This window comes from Sander lucioperca, chromosome 16 (assembly GCF_008315115.2).
Source record: "Sander lucioperca isolate FBNREF2018 chromosome 16, SLUC_FBN_1.2, whole genome shotgun sequence".
NCBI lineage: Eukaryota > Metazoa > Chordata > Actinopteri > Perciformes > Percidae > Sander > Sander lucioperca.
Window position 1 is genome coordinate 30,911,024 of NC_050188.1, and position 19,188 is coordinate 30,930,211.

General features: G+C 41.7%; 1 protein-coding gene across 1 annotated transcript in view; it reads right to left on the reverse strand.

Annotated features, from left to right (window-relative positions):
* The window catches only part of LOC116046387 (voltage-dependent calcium channel gamma-7 subunit-like), a 49,731-nt gene that overhangs the window by 25,592 nt on the left and 4,951 nt on the right, over nucleotides 1-19,188 (reverse strand). Inside the window, exon 2 of the mRNA XM_031294736.2 lies at nucleotides 1,900-2,095. Coding sequence (XP_031150596.1) covers nucleotides 1,900-2,095 — 196 coding nt within the window. The remainder of the gene's footprint in view (nucleotides 1-1,899; nucleotides 2,096-19,188) is intronic.

A 19,188-nucleotide genomic window follows, 5' to 3' on the forward strand; every position in this document is an offset into this window, starting at 1 on the left:
ACAGTGCTTTAATATAATAATTAAAAAAAAACCGACTCCATAGGTCGTTTGTCCAATCAGCAATTTCGACCCCATCTTTACGTTTTATTATTATTATTAGGCGGCGGTTCCCTCTAGTAGCCGTAGTTATTATGATGGGAGCAAAGCATGAAGTATAAGAGCACCAAACTCTGCGTAAGACACGGGAAACAAACACAAGACTTTCACTCAGGAGACTAGGATTTGTGTCATGTTTAAAAAAACTTTACGGAACAAACGGATTTACTTTGTGTCCTGTGTCACGTGCGTAATCCAATTGAAGTAATAAAAAAAACAAATGTACTGTTTTGGACCCAAACCACAACCTTTTGATAAACTTAACTAAGTAGTTTTGTTTTGTTTTTGCCTTAAACTAACCAAACTGCAACAATCAATACAGGGGGGGCCTCCAAATTATTGTTAATTTTTGAAAGTTTTTAAAACAAATTAAAAAGTCTTAACATCAATCTGACATATTATTAGCAAATATAAATCCCCACTGATGATAGGCTTACTGGCCTAGAAGTAAGGCACTGTAGTCACTAATGTAGCCATCCACAGATACAGTTCATCTTAAATAGCTTAGTATTATATGGAAAAAAGGTATGTATAAAGGCTTTAAGCCGCCCTACACGTTACTGTAGGCCTAATTTCATATGCAACTTCATTTTATACAATAAATGTAGTAGGAGGTCCCTGCTCGATCGCTCTCAGATAAGGAGTCCTTAGTCTCGCTTTGCCAGACCATCCACACGCTGCGGAGCGGAGGAGGGTCTGGCTAGTCCACACAGCATTCCGGAACGGGAGAAAAACGTGCTCTGGTTTATTGGCATTTCTTTAAACCAATCACAATTGTCGTGGGCAGCACTAAGCTCTGCACAGAGCCGCTGCAAAATAGCCTTGGGAAGGACCTTGTTTTGGTGGAACTTGTGTATGTTCAATGTGCGAGAGAAAACTCAGATTGAGACAGATAGTCTAGCTAGCTGTCTGTATTTACTCTGCAGAGATCTGAGGAGCAGTTAACCATAGTCGTCATAAATCCACCGCAGTTTAAAATTGCAACACAAAGAAAGCACAAGGAAATGGACATCGGCGAAAAGACATACATCCGGCGGGATTTCCTGTGGCACCGGAGCAATCCCGGAAACGGAACATCGAGGATATAGACTAAGGGGTCCTTAAGAAACGTTGAAGACCCCCGGTTAAGAGGACTTGTTGGCTAACATGGAGGGGGCAGGGTTTATGACCTAAACTGCAGCCAGCCACCAGGGGGCGATCAACATGTTTTGGCTTTACTTTTTGGAGAGCTGTCAAGCTTTTTTAGCATCTCTATAAAAAAGTCTTTGGTCTGCATACTGTTTGAGAGTTTTTTTCCTTTTTATGATGCATCATAATATGTACATTTCTGAAACACCAATAAATAATTGTTTTAAATAAGCATTTGTAATGGAAAAGTAAAGATGAATTAAACAGGAGCATGCCTGTGGTCCCACAGCCCTATGTTCCCACATTTCTAAGAATTTTTTTTTTTTCACTGAAAATTAGGCCTTATGTTCCCACATTTCTAAGATTTTCTTTTCCAAAATTAGGCCCTATGTTCCCACATTTCTAAGATTTGTTTTTCCAAAATTAGGCCCATGTTCCCACATTTCTAAGATTCTATTTGGTAGCCAATTAAACCCAATCTATTATCCAGTAGCAATGGACTACAGATGGAATGTAACCCTAACCCTAACACAGGGCCTAATTTTAAGAAAAATCTTAGAAATGTGGGAACATAGGGCTGTGGGAACATAGGGCTGACCCCAACAAAACATAATTCAAAATGCAATGCAAAACACCCCAAACACAATCAGCAGATAGTGATATGATATCACCAACCGGCCACAAAGCAGACCCTCCAGAGGCCAGAGTGCAGCGCCATCTTGACCTCCTGGGTCTGGTTCTGCTGCAGGATGATTCCCTCCTCCATCAGCAGCCAGTAGTCTGTCGACACAGCGACGCCGACCAACAGCAAACCACAGGCCCCGAAAACCGACGAGAGCAGCGTCAGAGCCCTCGTACTGAACGAACTCATCTGTGGAGACAAAGACAACAATGGCACTGATCAGATGCCAAATAGTGTTTGATGTGACCTAGTCATTGTTGCTGCCGTTCCATCCCTGCTGCCTGCCTCCAACGTTATGTCCTGTGTGTGCTTTCAATGTGGCCTCTGTGACTGTTGCCTTTTCCCTTGTCTCCTTTGTATAGTTTTTATTGCGTGAACTGCTTTGATGCTTCCAATTGTGTGCCTACATGCTTGTATGTCTTACTCCCTTTTAGGGATAGACCGATTATCGGCCCTGGCCAATTATCGGGCAGTTTTTTGGCAGTTTGCAGATGATCTGTATCTATATCTTGCCTGATAACCGATAAAGTCTATTAATTAAAACGTGCGCTACTTTGGCTCGGCTCCAGCTCTGTGTCTGTCCCTCTGCTTCGGTTTTACTCACCACTGAGTCTGAGTCCACAACACTATCTGATTATCTTTTACTGTGTTTAATGTTGAAAATTCCTAATTTATTAAATAATTGCTTAAAGCATTTAAACAAAGTTTTCTGTTGGAGCTTGTAACATTCAAAATTTTTAATTTTGACTTAAAGATTTTCATTTTTATTGTAAATGCATATCGGTTCCAAATATCACTATCAGCCTTGAAAAACCAGTATCGGTCGATCCCTTTTGCTTAGGCCTGCTGTCAATATAGATGTAATGTCATTTAATTTATCTTAATTTGTTAATCATTGTATTTTAGGATGCCTATTGTCAGCTGGCCAGGGGCTACAGCTGGAAATACGCCGTAGAGGCTAAAGCTGCTCCTTTTACTGTGAAGTTAATTAAAGACGACTGTCCACGACATTATAAACTAAACTAAAGGGAGAAAACATGCAGAAATGTGTTGGATTTAAATGAATGAACATAAGGAATGGATAGAAAGGAGGAAAGTATTCATTTCATTTAATTAGGGATAAGAGAGTTGGATGAATGAAAGAACAACATGACAAGATGTGGAAAGAAGAGGTGAGGAGAGGACAGACAAAGATTGATTTGATCAATTGATTTTTGTAAATCTTAAAATATGCACAAGCAGATCAGAGAGGTACAAAAACGAGTAAGAAGCCTCTGATTGAAATCTTTCTTGATTTCCACTGACTCCAGCTGTTAAATATGTATGTAATATTGGACAGGAGACAAGATAAAAGAAGACAGGAGAGGAGATCCACGGAGAGGAGGAGAGGAGAACAACCTTGGACAAACAGGGCCATTTTCATATTGAAAATATCAAAGTACTGAACAGCTCTTCAAACCAATCCTGTGGTTTCAAGATGTTTTTTTTAACATATCGATGCTGTCGGGAAGAAACGTTGGATCTCCATATTCTGTCATTTAAATGGTTGTTTTTTTTCATAAGTCAATGCTATTGGTCACCCTTTATGTCTGTCTGTGGGTTTTACAAAATATGTAAACAGTAACGATGTGATTTCGCCTGACTTTGTCTGAGAAATAAAGCTCAATGAAATGCTTTCATATCAGCCTTTTTTCATTTCCTGAAAAGCTACGATTTTGGAAAAACAAGGTTTTTCGCCCTACAATCGACGATATCAAGGGACTAGGGTTGAAAGCATGGGATGCCAGTAAAATTAAAAGGACTGACAGTCAGTGAAACTGAAAAAAAAAATTAAATAAGCAAAAACAAGTCCAAAATAAGCAACAAAAACGTTAAAAAAAGCAGCATAAATGTTGTAAAAAGTGACAAAAACATTGAAAACGAGACAAAAACATTAAAAAAAAAAGCAACAAAAGCCCGGTTTTAATTATTGGGGGGAGGGGGGGTGGGGTTGTAACCCAATGTTCTTCTTGTTCTCAATCGACTTACCTGGATAAATAAAGTTTAAATAAAAAAATAAAATAAAATATTCTTGTATTTCATATACGTCTCATTCTATTTTAGCGGGGGTTTTTTAAATATTTTTAACCATTTTAAATTGCTCTTTAATGTTTTATGTAAAGCACTTTGAATTGCCTCGTTGCTGAAGTGTGCTATACAAATAAAGCTGCCTTGCCTTGCCTTACTGTTTGATATATGTTATCAAAATGCCAGCAGTAATGCTAATATACAGAAGTTTAATTTAAAGGGACACAATTGGAGTCTGGTGTGGTCATAACATGTTTTAAATCCTTAGGAGTGCTTTAGGTTTTTGCACATTTTAAACTACAAAGACGATGCATTTGGCTATGATCACAGCCCCCCGTGTCTCTGGTGATGATCTAATGAGCAGTTTGTCAGGCTTCCAGGTAACATGCAGTGCAGTTTGACACCCACTAGGTGGCAGAAGCGCTGCCTCTGCCATGCATCATTTCAGCTGTTGACACACTGAGAAACATCCCCAATCTCTCTCTCTCTCACACACACACACACACACACACACACACACACACACACACACACACAGCACGCTTCATCCATCCAGCCAAAATGGAGGTCACATTCACCATGCTGTGGTCCCTGGAAGTGAAGCAGGCGTGAATCATCACGGACTGCTAACCCCAAACTGTAAACACAGACCCAAAATGCTGCCCTGCTGTGGTCAACCCAGTGGTGGAAGAAGTATTCAGATCCTTTACTTAAGTAAAAGTACTAATACCACAGTGCAAAAAAAAAAACCTGTACTCTGTTACAAGTAAAAGTCCTACATGGAAAATGTTACTTAAGTAAATGTAAGTAAGTATCATCTGGAAAATGTACTTAAAGTATCAAAAGTAAAAGTACTCAATGCAGAAAAATCCTCACATTTTAGAAACTGGAAACGATCCAAACAGTTCTGTCAATCAACTAAGTGTTTGATGGTCTAATCATTTCAGCTGGACTTGTAGGCCTGTATATTGTTGGGTAGTTTAATTTATAATAAAACATTGTATTTTATAAACTACATGTGTTTTGTGCAAAAATCTTAATTTGTAAAATACCCAAAGCTGTCAGTTAAATGTAGTGGAGTTCAATATCTCTCTCTGAGATGTAGCGGAGTAGAAGTAGAAAGTGGCATGAAAAGAAAAGACCGAAGTAAAGTACCTCAAATTTAGTTACATTCCATCACTGGTCAAAACACAATGGCGGACTTAACAAAAACAAGCAGGGCCCACCTAAATTCAAAAACTCTTCTCTCTGACCACCTTTTTCTGCATTATCATTCATTCACTCATTCAAACTATTTTCACATGAACATAAAATACTTTACAGACCTGTCTGTCTCTGCTATGAGGCTACAATTACAGTACATTAACAGCCAGGCCACATGCAGTTCACATCACCTGCAGCCACAGTGCAAACTTTTAATTAACAGAAGTTATTGAACAGTTTAATGAACAGAAGTGAGATGTTTCACTCGGTAGCTAAAACATAGAGAGCTCAACACACAGGGTGAAAAGAGGAGCTGCAGCAATGTGTAGTACAACAAAGATATGGTGTTTTTTGAAAATTAAACCATGTAAATATATTCTGATACAACCTCTAAATACAATTATGAACCTGAGAATGAGCATAATAAGAGCACTTTAACATTGCTTAAATTTGAATTTTCCCATTGAGGGATTAATAAAGTGCTTCTTCCTTTCTCTCTGTTTTACCTTTCAATTTTTATTTATGTGATGCTATGCTCATCTGTTTTTTTATTTTTTATTGTATAACATCATGTAGCGGCGGTTAAGACTGTAGATCAATGGTTTCCAAAGTGGGGTCCGGGGACCCACAGGGGTCCCTTAGGGGGTTTTAGGGGGTCCCCAGCAAAAAGGAGAATAATTTCTTTTCACTTTGATTCCATCCATAAGTAACACAATGACAATGTAAATGTTAACAAACTGGGAACTATATTCTCAGAAAGGCGAAGCATTGCTGATCTGCTCTGGGCTTCTCAGGTGCTGCAAAGCATATCACTCCGCCCAAGTAGCAGAAGTAGCACTGCTTCGCCTTTCTGAGAATATAGTTCCCAGTTTATATACGGTTAGAAGATGGCTGTGTCTCATGTGACCTTGTTATTTGTACACGCTGTGACTATACAAATCCCAACATGTAAATAGGAACATGTTGGCGTTATTACTGCTTATTCGGAGCAGTAGGCTAGATGGAACCGATTACCTTCAGGATCCGTGCTAGGCTAAGCTACCGGTGGAGCCGTCAGACAGAGTTACAACAGGCACGGAGATGAGAAGGGTATGTATGGACTTATAAGTCCCAATAAGTCGGTGTGTTCCTTTAAAGAGATATATACGGTTAAATTGATTCTCATGTCTTACTATGAATAACTGACAATCAAAACAGGATGTTGAAGGAGGTTCAGTGACTTTTGAAATGTCGTTTATTAGGTGGAGAAAGAGAGGAGCAAAGCCGTTAAGAGAGCAGCCGAGAACAAAATGAACTCAGCAGACGAGATCAGAAGCGAACAGATGCGAGGCGAAAAGAAAGTCGCTGTCAGGCAGGAAGAGAGTAGGGAGTGACCTCATCACTCAGGCAGCGACGCTGCAGAGCAGATTCAGCGGTGTCAGAGAGGATTCGCTCACTCAGACATGAGTCACACGTTACAAATATTTGATATGGTAAAACATCCCTCGCCTCAGGTGAACCCAGCCAATCAAGATCCCCCTGCCTATAGGCACGTGCACACATAAGCTGTTTCGAAACCGTTCCCTATCACGGAAATAGTACACTATAGAAGGCCCAATGTAATGATCTAAGCGCACGGCGTGAAGCGCCTGGCGCAGGTGCGTTTAGGGCGTGTACGAATCCACTTTTCCTAGTTAACGGAGGAAAAAAGGGTCCGTGTGCCAGGCGCATGGTTCAGAAGGGTTGTACTTAGCCTCTTAATTAATCATAGGTGTGTTTTGGGCATAACATGCAATAAACCAATCAGGGTGTCACCTCCAATTCCATTTAAAAGCCAGGCGCGTTTGTACCTTGGCGCATTGCTGTTATGATGGCGGATTTGCTGCTTAATATATTTATTTTTTATCGTTTGCATGTTTGTGTGCTGCTGCGCGTCCCTGTGTGTGTGTGTGTGTGTGTGTGTGTGTGTGTGTGTGTGTGTGTGTGTGTAACAAGCATAGTGTGTGCATGCGCTGTGCACGAGTCTAGGCGCATTTTACTAATTTGCTGTTAAAATAGCAATGAAATGCTGCACTATTGACTTTAGACCAGGTTTTTGTTGGTCAATGGCGCGATCACTTTCCGCTGCCTCAAGATAGCAATACGCCAAGAATGCACCTGAACACACCTCCCTGTAAGACCAGCACACCCATGGGCGCAAAGATGGGCGCAGGTGCATTTGCTATTTAAACGACGTGGGCGCTGGACGGGAAATTGACAACTGCGTTGGTCTTAAACTAGCAAAGACACTTGTGTCGGGCTTTGCGCTGCACTGCGGAGGGTGCAAGATAGGGCTCATAGTGTGTTTGCCATTTTGTAGTGGTGTTCGAATTCTCTGTGGGTAATTTCATTATCACATTTTTTGAATAAAAAAAATCTAAATATCCGCTCTGCCGTGAAAGAGGCAAAGCAGCGGGTGTGGGAAAAGCTCGGAGAAGACATGGAGAAGGACTTTCGGTCGGCACCAAGGTGCTTCTGGAAAACCGTTCGCCACCTCAGGAGGGGGAAGCGGGGAACCATCCAAGCTGTGTACAGTAAGGATGGGACGCTGTTGACCTCAACTGAGGAGGTAATAGGGCGGTGGAAGGAGCACTTTGAGGAACTCCTAAATCCGACTAATACGCCCTCTATGGTAGAGGCAGAGCTGGAGGATGATGGGGGATTGTCGTCAATTTCCCTGGTGGAAGTTGCTGAGGTAGTTAAACAACTCCACAGTGGCAAAGCCCCAGGGATTGATGAGATCCGTCCAGAAATGCTTAAAGCTCTGGGTGTGGAGGGGTTGTCTTGGTTGACACGCCTCTTCAACATTGCGTGGAAGTCGGGGACGGTGCCTAAGGAGTGGCAGACCGGGGTGGTGGTTCCCCTTTTCAAAAAGGGGGACCAGAGGGTGTGTGCCAATTACAGGGGTATCACACTTCTCAGCCTCCCCGGTAAAGTCTACTCCAAGGTGCTGGAAAGGAGGGTTCGGTCGATAGTCGAACCTCAGGTTGAAGAGGAACAATGCGGATTCCGTCCTGGTCGTGGAACAACGGACCAGATCTTTACTCTCGCAAGGATCCTGGAGGGAGCCTGGGAGTATGCCCAACCGGTCTACATGTGCTTTGTGGATCTGGAGAAGGCGTATGACCGGGTCCCCCGGGAGATACTGTGGGAGGTGCTGCGGGAGTATGGGTTGAGGGGGTCCCTTCTCAGGGCCATCCAATCTCTGTACGACCAAAGCGAGAGCTGTGTCCGGGTTCTCGGCAGTAAGTCGGACTTGTTTCAGGTGAGAGTTGGCCTCCGCCAGGGCTGCGCTTTTTCACCAATCCTGTTTGTAGTATTTATGGACAGGATATCGAGGCGTAGTCGGGGTGGAGAGGGGTTGCAGTTTGGTGAGCTGGGGATCTCATCGCTGCTTTTTGCGGATGATGTGGTCCTGATGGCATCGTCGGCCTGTGACCTTCAGCACTCACTGGATCGGTTCGCAGCCGAGTGTGAAGCGGCTGGGATGAGGATCAGCACCTCTAAATCTGAGGCCATGGTTCTCAGCAGGAAACCGATGGAGTGCCTTCTCCAGGTAGGGAATGAGTCTTTACCCCAAGTGAAGGAGTTCAAGTACCTTGGGGTATTGTTCGCGAGTGAGGGGACAATGGAGCGGGAGATTGGTCGGAGAATCGGCGCAGCGGGTGCGGTATTACACTCAATCTATCGCACCGTTGTGACGAAAAGAGAGCTGAGCCAGAAGGCAAAGCTCTCAATCTACCGGTCAGTTTTCGTTCCTACCCTCACCTATGGTCATGAAGGCTGGGTCATGACCGAAAGAACGAGATCCAGGGTACAAGCGGCCGAAATGGGTTTCCTCAGGAGGGTGGCTGGCGTCTCCCTTAGAGATAGGGTGAGAAGCTCAGTCATCCGTGAGGAGCTCGGAGTAGAGCCGCTGCTCCTTCGCGTCGAAAGGAGCCAGTTGAGGTGGTTCGGGCATCTGGTAAGGATGCCCCCTGGGCGCCTCCCTAGGGAGGTGTTCCAGGCACGTCCAGCTGGGAGGAGGCCTCGGGGAAGACCCAGGACTAGGTGGAGGGATTATATCTCCAACCTGGCCTGGGAACGCCTCGGGATCCCCCAGTCAGAGCTGGTTAATGTGGCTCGGGAAAGGGAAGTTTGGGGTCCCCTGCTGGAGCTGCTACCCCCGCGACCCGTTACCGGATAAGCGGAAGAAGATGGATGGATGGATAAATATCCGGTCGGGAGATTAGCCTTTGTTAAATTCTGATTAAAATAAATTAGTAAAAAAGTCAGAGTTTTGTTAACACGTTTAACATTTTGTTTAAAAAAACACAATTTTTTAAAGAAATAATTATAAAAAGCGCTCTTTTTATAACTTGAGCCCCTGCACCCCAAAATGTCTGTGCACGTCCCTGCCTGCAGAGATAAAGGCAGACACATCAGGCGTGCGTGCCAATACTCATGTGTGCGTGTGTGACCATACAGGCAAACACATCACATGACGAAAAGCATGCATGCAGTTGGTAGAATGTAACTAAGTACATTGACTCAAGTACTGTGCTTAAATACAAATGTTGAGGTACTTGTACTTTACTCAAGTCTTTTCTTTTCATGCCACTTTCTACTTCTACTCCGCTACATCTCAGACAAATTAAGATTGTTGCACACAAAACACATGAAGTTTATGAAATTAAATGTTCTATTATACATGAAACTACCCAAAAACATACAAGCCTACAAGTCCAGCTGAAATGATTAGAAGATCAAACACTTCATTAATTGACAGAACTGTTTGGATCGTTTCAAGTTTCTAAAATGTGAGGATTTTTCTGCATTGTGTACTTTTACTTTTTAATACTTTAAGTACATTTTCCTGATACTTATATATTTCTACTTAAGTAATATTTTCAAACAGGAGGTAGGAAGAAAAAAAAAAATCCGTAGATAAACAGATAATGTCCTGTCAGAAAATTACCAGTACCTTTTCCATTACGTTTACGGACATTTCTGTTAATCCAAAAACGGAAAAATTCTGCAGATTCACAGTTTATTCTCTGTACCTTTTAAAAGGACATTTCTGTTAATCCAAAAACTCTAAATACGGAAAAACGTTTGTTACAGAAAATAACTTCTTCATATTAACACAGTATATTAGCCCGTATTTCTAAGAACTTTAACTGTATTAGTACTTTTACTTAAGTAAAGGATCTGAATAGGTCTTCCACCACCGCATTCACGTGCAAACACACACATACTGTAAAGTAGAGACCCAGGGGAAGTGTGATCCCTGACTTAAACTCTCTGAAGGTCTTAAAAATAGATGAACTTTTGGTATGACTTCGACCAAGGACCATGTAAAAGTCTCAACACGTCAGCTTATGAATGAGTTATAAATATTTAAAAGTCATAAGAAGTGTGTGTGTGTGTGTGTGTGTGTGTGTGTGTGTGTGTGTGTGTGGTGGGAGCCAGACAGTGAAACCTTTATTCATTTTCAGGCAACACATGAATTTTAAAACAGGGCCTTCAGCTCAATACAATATATCAAAACTGCAGCAGAACATACAAAGTTTTATAAATTAGCCTGATAAAGAGTGTAGAAAGAAGGAGTGGCTTTCTCCTGTCTGCGGAGTCAAACACAAAAGATGTCATTGAAAGACACCGGACGCTTTGAGAGACGTCAGCGCCTTCGGAAAGTCACATCCTCTGAATAAGACAAAAGGTGATTTGTGCTTGGCTCGTGTAAATAAGCATCAGACTTAGAGCTGGAAATGTCAGGCTCATGAGAGGCAGTCAGACACTCAGAGCTGCCCAGTCAAAACACACAAATCAATCCTCCACTTAGAACACGAGAGACAGAGCTGAGAAACCTGCAGGACTCGGATAACTGTCGCACAGTGAGGGCTTTCAGATTGCTCTATTCATGCTGTTTCACACGCTCTTCAATAAAACACACATGGTATGAAGACTTTCAGACTTACTGCAGGGCACTTCAGATGTTCTGTTTGAATTGTTACATTTTCTGATCCAGTTGTTCCTTTAACTACTGTACTTCTCTGAAATGCACACAACTGTGCTGCCCTACAAAAGGTAAACTGCAGCAATAACAGAAGCAGTTTGTACTGACTTCATATTCGTTGTATGCCTTTCTAAACCGACTGTTTCCCTCTAAACAAATTAAAGCCATATAATCTATCTTCTTACATTCCGTATGATTATCCATAGGCAAACAGGGTCTGTTCTTTCAGCTATCTGGTCCATTTTAACTACTTTAAGAAAACGTTATTCATTACTATTCAATATAATACACCATCAAACAATTGACCACATTTAAAAAAAAGTTCTAAGGGACCGTTCGGTATTTATGGAATGGACCACCGGAGGAAAATAGTGGAGGGTCATGTCTTTTTATTTTATGCTGAGTGGAGGGTCATCCAACATTTTTATTCATGAAAAGAGCAAAATTTCAAAGTGGCTTGTTTGGTGCATATTTATCCATGTAGCTCTCAGTCTCGGCCCCCTAGCAGATGGGTCTGACCGCATACGCAGAGTTTGCTGGGGGGGCAGGAGGAGCACTGCCCCCCTGGTGGCTCAAACGGGTAATTGCATTGTTTAAAAAATGAGTGGAATAATTACATCTGGCTTGACCAGATATTATAAATATCTTAAATAACACAAAACAACTAAATGGTGATAGGTAATACATCTGATTTCATATACTGCTTTAGTAAAAAAAAAATATTACCTGGCTGACGATGGGAGCAGCAGGACGCAAAAAACAAAAGTTACTGTTGCACTAGTCTGGACATCTTGCCGTGCCAACCTTGCAATAAAGGTTTCCTAAATGCCATTTATATACATGTGATGTCAGCTTACTAATTGATTGCAGGTTTTGTGTAGATTTGGACTTTTATATGTTTATTCCACTTTGTTTAAACGGCAAAGTGGAGAGGCCTCGTTCACCTGTTTGGAGCTGGCTGGTGAATGTGACGCCTTGCTGGATACACCGTGACTCTGTTTGTGGATCTACTGATCGCTGTGGATTACTTTTTTTTTCGTGTCATTGGATTACGGCAAAATAGGGATCTTTTTTTCTCAACGTGTCTTAACGTTTTATGGTGAGTTTGGAGAGGCATCTCACCAGACTGGAGGTCCAACACTGATTGTTCACGGTTACATTTTAGTTGAATTTAAGCGTCTGTCTATTGCGTTCCAAAACAGCCGTGCTGCGATTGGATTTCATAAGGGCGAATTGTTAAATTGTTACAATGTAACTTAAAAACTTTAAAAATAAACATATGTGTTTTGGAATATAATGTTCAGCTTCGGCAGCTTTACCTATGTGCTAAAATATACAATGACGATAGTGACGAGTCCATAGCAACCAGTGTTGAATTGGTTATATCCCAGTGTCCTTTGCTGAATGGTCTCAATGTTTTATTGTTTTATATCATGTGAATACTAGTTTACTAGAGGAGTAACTTAGTATTTGAAGTAATGCAGTAATGCATGAAGTGTGCATTTAGTTTTCATGCTTATTGTGTTTCCACAACAATGTTAGTGAGTAAATCTACTGAAATGGCCACCACACCATAACAGAGGAGTGTGATGTGTAAGATGAGAATGCAGAGGTTAACTCCTGTATGTCATGGCTGTAAAAATCAAATGGAATCTGTACTTCTTTGTTAAGTGCAAACTTGCACGCAAAGGGAGGGTCATTCCTCTTTTTCAAATCATTTTGGCGGGTCATAGGAAAATTATTACTGACGAGGGGAGGGTCATGTCTTTTTAGGTTAGAGGCCACAAAACTCCTCCGGTGGCCCCTTAATTAAATAACGAACAGTCCCTAAGTGTTTCTGTTTTAGGACCTGTGGTACTAAAATCTATAATAGTATGTTAATCATCACATTTGCTAGCATTTTAAACATTTTACTATAACCAAAATGTCAATGGTTGTTGTCAGTTTTCCTGCCGAGGCCTTCAAATCTATTGTTATTAAAATGATGATGTTAGGCTGATCTGCTCATCGAGTTCTCGTTCCAGTTTGACTTGGCCTCTATCTTTTCTACTTGTGGGGAACCAGGTTAACAGCAGAATATGTTGGCGATATCTGCATTAACAAAACACCAAAATAGTCTCTTGTTAATACTTTGCACATGATTTTCTTTTCATGAACTGTGGCTTTAAAACAACAGAAAGACGGAAGCCTGTAGAAAATGTGGCTTTTTGGAGGACAACAACTGTTGTGATGGGTCAGTGTCATGACATGTAGCAGAAGTTCAGCTAGGTTAGGCCTCTTTAGCTTGGTTCCCGTCCACTGATTGGGTTTAGCCAACTACTACTTAGTTGAGTGGATTAACAAACTGAATTACCATAGTTTTAGGCTAGCTGTGGCTAATCCATTAGCTAGCCTTGTCTTGATATAGCACTGTTGCTTTAGCTGTGTAGTTAGGTGTCTCTCAGCTGCAGAAGGTTTAGCAGAGATTAACACACCAGAGTGCAGTTAATGCTGTATGCACATTAATTTTACTTTCTTATTTACTCTGGACTATATCAGTTTGTTGGTGCCTTTGTTTTGAGTTTTTTTGATTTAATATTTAAATGGAAAGACTTATTGTCATTGTTAACATGGCAGGCAAAGTGCCGTATCGTTTGCTTGTGTTTTCCCTCTTGTTTATTTCTTCCCCCACTCTGTTTTCTCTCCAGGTGAGAACGATGATTGATTTCCACCTGTGCAGCCACTAAAGCAATATTGGTTCCCTCAGCCTTGGAGTTGGCCAATCAGCATTCGACGCATCCAAAAAAAAAAAAAAAAGGAGCACATCTGCATCTAGATTTTTTCATTTGTGTTTTAGTTTTTAAGAGTTAGAGATGAGTTAGACCAAGTTTTGCTATTATAAAAAATAAAACACTTCTACAAATACGAAATTTTCACTTCTACACCGACTCTGTCACTCATTTTGTATTGTCGTGTTATTGTCCCCGGTACCAAGGGGACGTAACTGCATCTATGAAACGCCAAAGTAGTCTCTTGTTAATACTTTGCACATGATTTTCTTTTCTTGAACTGTGGCTTTAAAACAACAGAAAGATGGATGCCTGAAGAAAATGTGGGTTTGGAGTACCGCAACTGTTGTGATTGGTCAGTGCAAGAAGTAAATCACACACACTCACACACACACACACACACACACACATACACACAAACTGCCGCCTGTAGCCTGTGTTTGCTGAGATAGCTGACAACAAATGGGCTGGGATGAGGTTCTCTTTGTAGTTTAAGCCTTGAGAATATAACCACAATTCCCAGGTCGCACCAGCCGCTAACTAACTCAGCGTGTGTGCTGGGAGAATCCAGGAGCAGAGGCGATGTAATGAATTACAGATGAATGGAGCAGTGGTGCTTAGGAACAAACAATCAGAAGTAATGATGTGGGGAAGGAGTGAGGAAAGGTGGGGAGAGAAAGTAGAATAGGAGAGAATGTGGCTGCTTGAGGGATTTAGGAGAAGACAGGAGGAGGATAGAAATGAGAAAGTGGAGAAGGGGGAATGGAAAAATCAAGGTTAAAGTATCTATGTGAAGTTATGTATTGTAACAAAAAAGTAACTACGTTTTGCTTTTTTATCCAATTAACCAGATGTTGTTGTTACATCCACCTCGGTGTGTGTGTATATATATACACATACATACATACATACATACATACAAGACAAAAACACACACACATATATATATATATATATATATATATATGTATGTGTGTGTGTGTGTGTGTGTGTTTTTGTCTTGATTTGTTGTGTACACATTTTAAAATCTGAAAACGTGAAAGGAGAGACAGCAGTGAGCGTCAGCGTGGGGAGCTGTCCACCATAGTGGTGCTGAAATCCTCACTACACCCAACAGCCCTGATTCTCCTCTCAAAGAGAATAAGAAAAAGAAAAATACACTCTCTCTGTCACTCATTTCATTTTCTCTCTCTTTCTCTCTACCAGGGCCAGACATTCCCTCCTCTTCAGGCTTTCTTTCCGGTATTTCGCGCATTAGCATTTTTAAAATGGGAAAGGCCAAGTGGGGATCAATATTTTAGATTTTGAACTGGGAATGTATTTCGTCATACCTATTCTTGATGTTCTCCTGTTATGTGTTGGATGCTGCTATGTCACCCTGTCTTGGCTACGTCGCACTTCCACAAGAGGTTTTAATCCGACTGAATGTGACTTCCTCAAAGGTTGTTTTAGTCGTGCAACAGAAAACTCAGATAGGACAGATAGTCTAGCTAGCTGTCTGGATTTACCCTGCAGAGATATGAGGAGCAGTTAACCATAGTCCTCATAAATCCACCGGAGTTTTAAATGCCAACACAAAGTAAGAGGAAGGGGACGGACATCTGGCTGAAAAGAGGGACATCCAGCGAAATTTCTGGCAGCACCTGAACAATCCTGGAAATGAAACGTCGTTAATATAAACTATAGCACTATAAAACCTCTTAGGAAGGAGGTCGGGGTGGATAGGAAGGTCTTTAATATGGGAGACTGCTTTTCAGCATCATGTCTCCTGCCAACTGTCAATGTTGTTTTTAAAAAAAATATATACATTGATTCCCTGTCCACTACACACTTCACCATCCAAACCTTCATTAGAAGTAAACGTCAGTTATTTCCACATGTGTAGGCTCTTCTACTGTTGGAAAGTTTCCCTTCAGGAGGGATGGGGAGGTCAGAGGTTGGGGGTCAGCTGCAGTGCTGCCTGTCCTGAATAAGTGATTATTTTTCTTGCTCCAGGGCACTTCAGCAGGGAAAATGTCCACTGTTACTGGTTTCATTTGATCTCTCTTTATTCCTCCAGCTGCCTGTCATCTTGTCATCATCAACATCTGATTATTTTTTTTCTCTGTTACCCGACTACAAAATGGTACAGTGTGTGGAGGAAGGTCTGGCAATGCGAGACTACATAATCACAGACCTGAAGCATTGTTAGCCAATCAGCTGTGCTCCTTCAGCATAGTTTCCAAAAGTAAAAAAAAAAAAAAAAGAACATTGCCAAGGGTTAAATTTAATCCACCGGCTTCCTTCTTAATTACATAGCAACAGGCTCAATAATCAATAGTCCTCAGCACAATTACATTTTTTATTTGGATTCATTATTAATTCGGTTTAATTTTATTGGAGGCTTAGAAGCATCCTCAATGAAGTCCAACTTAATGAATGAGTGTGCGTTGCTAATTAAGGCATTAAAGTGGGGTTGTCAGTGTAGGATTGCTAATAAGTTCTCTTAATCAGGAGCTTTGTACATATGAATTCATTTCCAGAAATAGGCCATTTACTTAATAAAGAGCCCATTGTACAGTAGAAGTGTGATATGTGTTTTTATCTACTATCAACAAGCCTCTTCATTAGTGATTAATCTGTTGGTAATTGTGCGTCTCACTTTATGCAGAAAGACACAATTGTAGCCCTTTCTGAGGCACACAAACTGGGTGGACTGAACTAAATTGATAATAAGATAAACATTGAGCAATAATTAGGAATTGATATAGGATAAAAATGAATTTGGACGCATTACAAAAAGTGCTAAATGAGTCATAATAAGACCAATGATCCCTATATAACCTTTACCTCTTCTGTAAAAGGAAATTTTTTAAACTATTAAGGCCCCCAAAAGCACATCTCTTATGACTTCTAGGAAACGTGCTATAACTAGCATAGTTAATCTTGGCTCCCAAAATGAAAGAATTGAAATGAAGAAAAAAGGCGAATCAGATTAAACACAGTGTTACGACTGGCTCAAAGGCCACAACAAAAGAGGGAGATGCACAGTCAACTTAATAATAATGAAATGACATTTATTAAATAATGGTGCAAACAGAAAGGCGATGAGGTGTGTGTTGTCAGGACTAGTGATGTATGAGAGTGTATGGATGCAGTGAGGTGTATGGATGCGGTGCATGTTGTCAGTAGCTAACAAAGGAAATAACAGAATGAAAATCATGATGGTGCTCGCTCAAGGGAATGCTGCACACTGGTCTCGGGGCAGGCGGGGTTAAATAGCCTGGGAGGATTGGCCAGGTGCTCCCAGTCACCTCGTTATCGCCTCAGCCACAAACCTGCAAGTCCACAAGACAGACCACAGTATCCATGCAAGACAGGCTCAGGGCCGTCACACACACAGATGAAAGACTTTCCAGCAATGACGGGTCAATACGATGCAGGGCAAAGCAACTGCTGAGCACCACGAAACTACACGTCCCATGGTGCCACAGATGGCGTTCCCAGGTTAGCTTGCTAGCACTGGGGGTGGTGGTGGTGATGGGGTGTGTGTGTGTGTGTGTGTGTGTGTGTGTGTGTGTGTGTGTGTGTGTGTGTGTGGGGGGGGGTTGTTTCTGTTGAGAAGGCAATATGTCCCTCTGTCAGTAATGAGAGGCTTTTGCCAACTGGCAGGAAAAGAGATGGATATTTAAAGATGGGAAGACAAGGAGTCATGCAGGAAGGAATGATGAAAAGATGAGCAGAGGGAATAAATGAAGACAGAAAAAGCGAGAGATTAGAAGAAGTGGGGAGGGTTGGAAGGTCAAATCCATCTATGGGATAAATGAACTCCAGATTAATTTGTAAAACGAAATACAGAAGAGAGGAAGCAAGGAAGAAAGGAGGGAAGGAAAGGGATTTGTCAATGGGATTGTGAATGGGGTGAAGTTAAAGGGAAATCAGGAAAGAAAGGAGGACACAGCGGGGAAAAAGGACAAGCAGAGAAAGAAGAGTGAAGGAGGAGGGGAAGTGCTGTACAAGAAAAAAAAAAAAACATTTGCTTGGAAAATGCTAAACACAAATTATGTTTAAAAATAGCATCAAAATTCTCCGGACCAGACATTCATAGGAATGATGCTGAACCACGTTCATGTCTCTGGGAGCCGCAAGATGACTCTCATTTCTCAAAGCGGTACTTAAGACGATGAAAGCTTTGGGAAACAAACCCTCGTCCTGTGGTCTGTAGAACGACTGCTGAACTGATAAAGATAATTAGCTTATGCGGTGGGTAAAGAAAACACACACACACACACACACACACACACACACACACACTGGAAAAAAACAAGGGAAGGCCTGCAAGAGACTGTTAATGTGCGGAGGAGAGGGAGAGGTTGATAGAATAGAGGGAGAGATAAGCAGAGATATAGTGGGAGAATAACAGAGGCAGGGAGAAGAAAAGGAAAGGGAGCTTATAGGGAAAGACCTTGGCCCAAAAACGGAGGAAAGACCTTATACCACACACACACTCTACGTCACACACATGCACCAAGGCTGGCTGGCAGGCAGTGTGAAGTGTGACACATCCAACATGCCTGTACTGTACTGTATGTGCAGAGCAGTGTTCACAAAAGCCTAATGAAAAAAAGCCTCCACCACCCAGTCACACATATTCATTCACCTCCACTCAGTTTGAATGCTGTATAATTTGAGTTTGAGGTCACATTTGGCTTTTGCCAGAGGGGGAATCAAACACTAAAAATATAGCGCTGCTGTTGGGTGGAAAGCTAGCGTCTCCAAAATGTCTGCTTGTGAGAAAAAAACAGCTTTGCTTTTCAGTTGACTGCACTGGATTCATTTTTTGGTTTAGGTTTTGATTCTCGGTTTGAACCTATGCGCTTGCCCAATGGGTGAATCTGGGCCAGGTTGCATGCAAAATTTGTCTATTGCTTATTTCAATAACAATTGGTATTGGCCGTATTGGAAACCTCCTCTCCTTACACCTTTCCGACATCCTCAGGAAGAATAGCACCTGCAATGCAGGAGCTAATGAGGATCCTAAATAAACAAACAAACAAACAGTTAGGGGTGGGGGTGGGGGTGTGGTGGCTTACATCCAAAAGGAGAAAAAGTACACAGGATTTGATCTTTTCTCTCCAGCTGTCTTTTGTCATTCCTCACATAGTCTCTTGCTAGACCTACCTCCACAGTGCTGCAGAGGAGGGTCTGGCTAGTCCACACAGCATTCCGGGATGGGAGATAAACAAAAG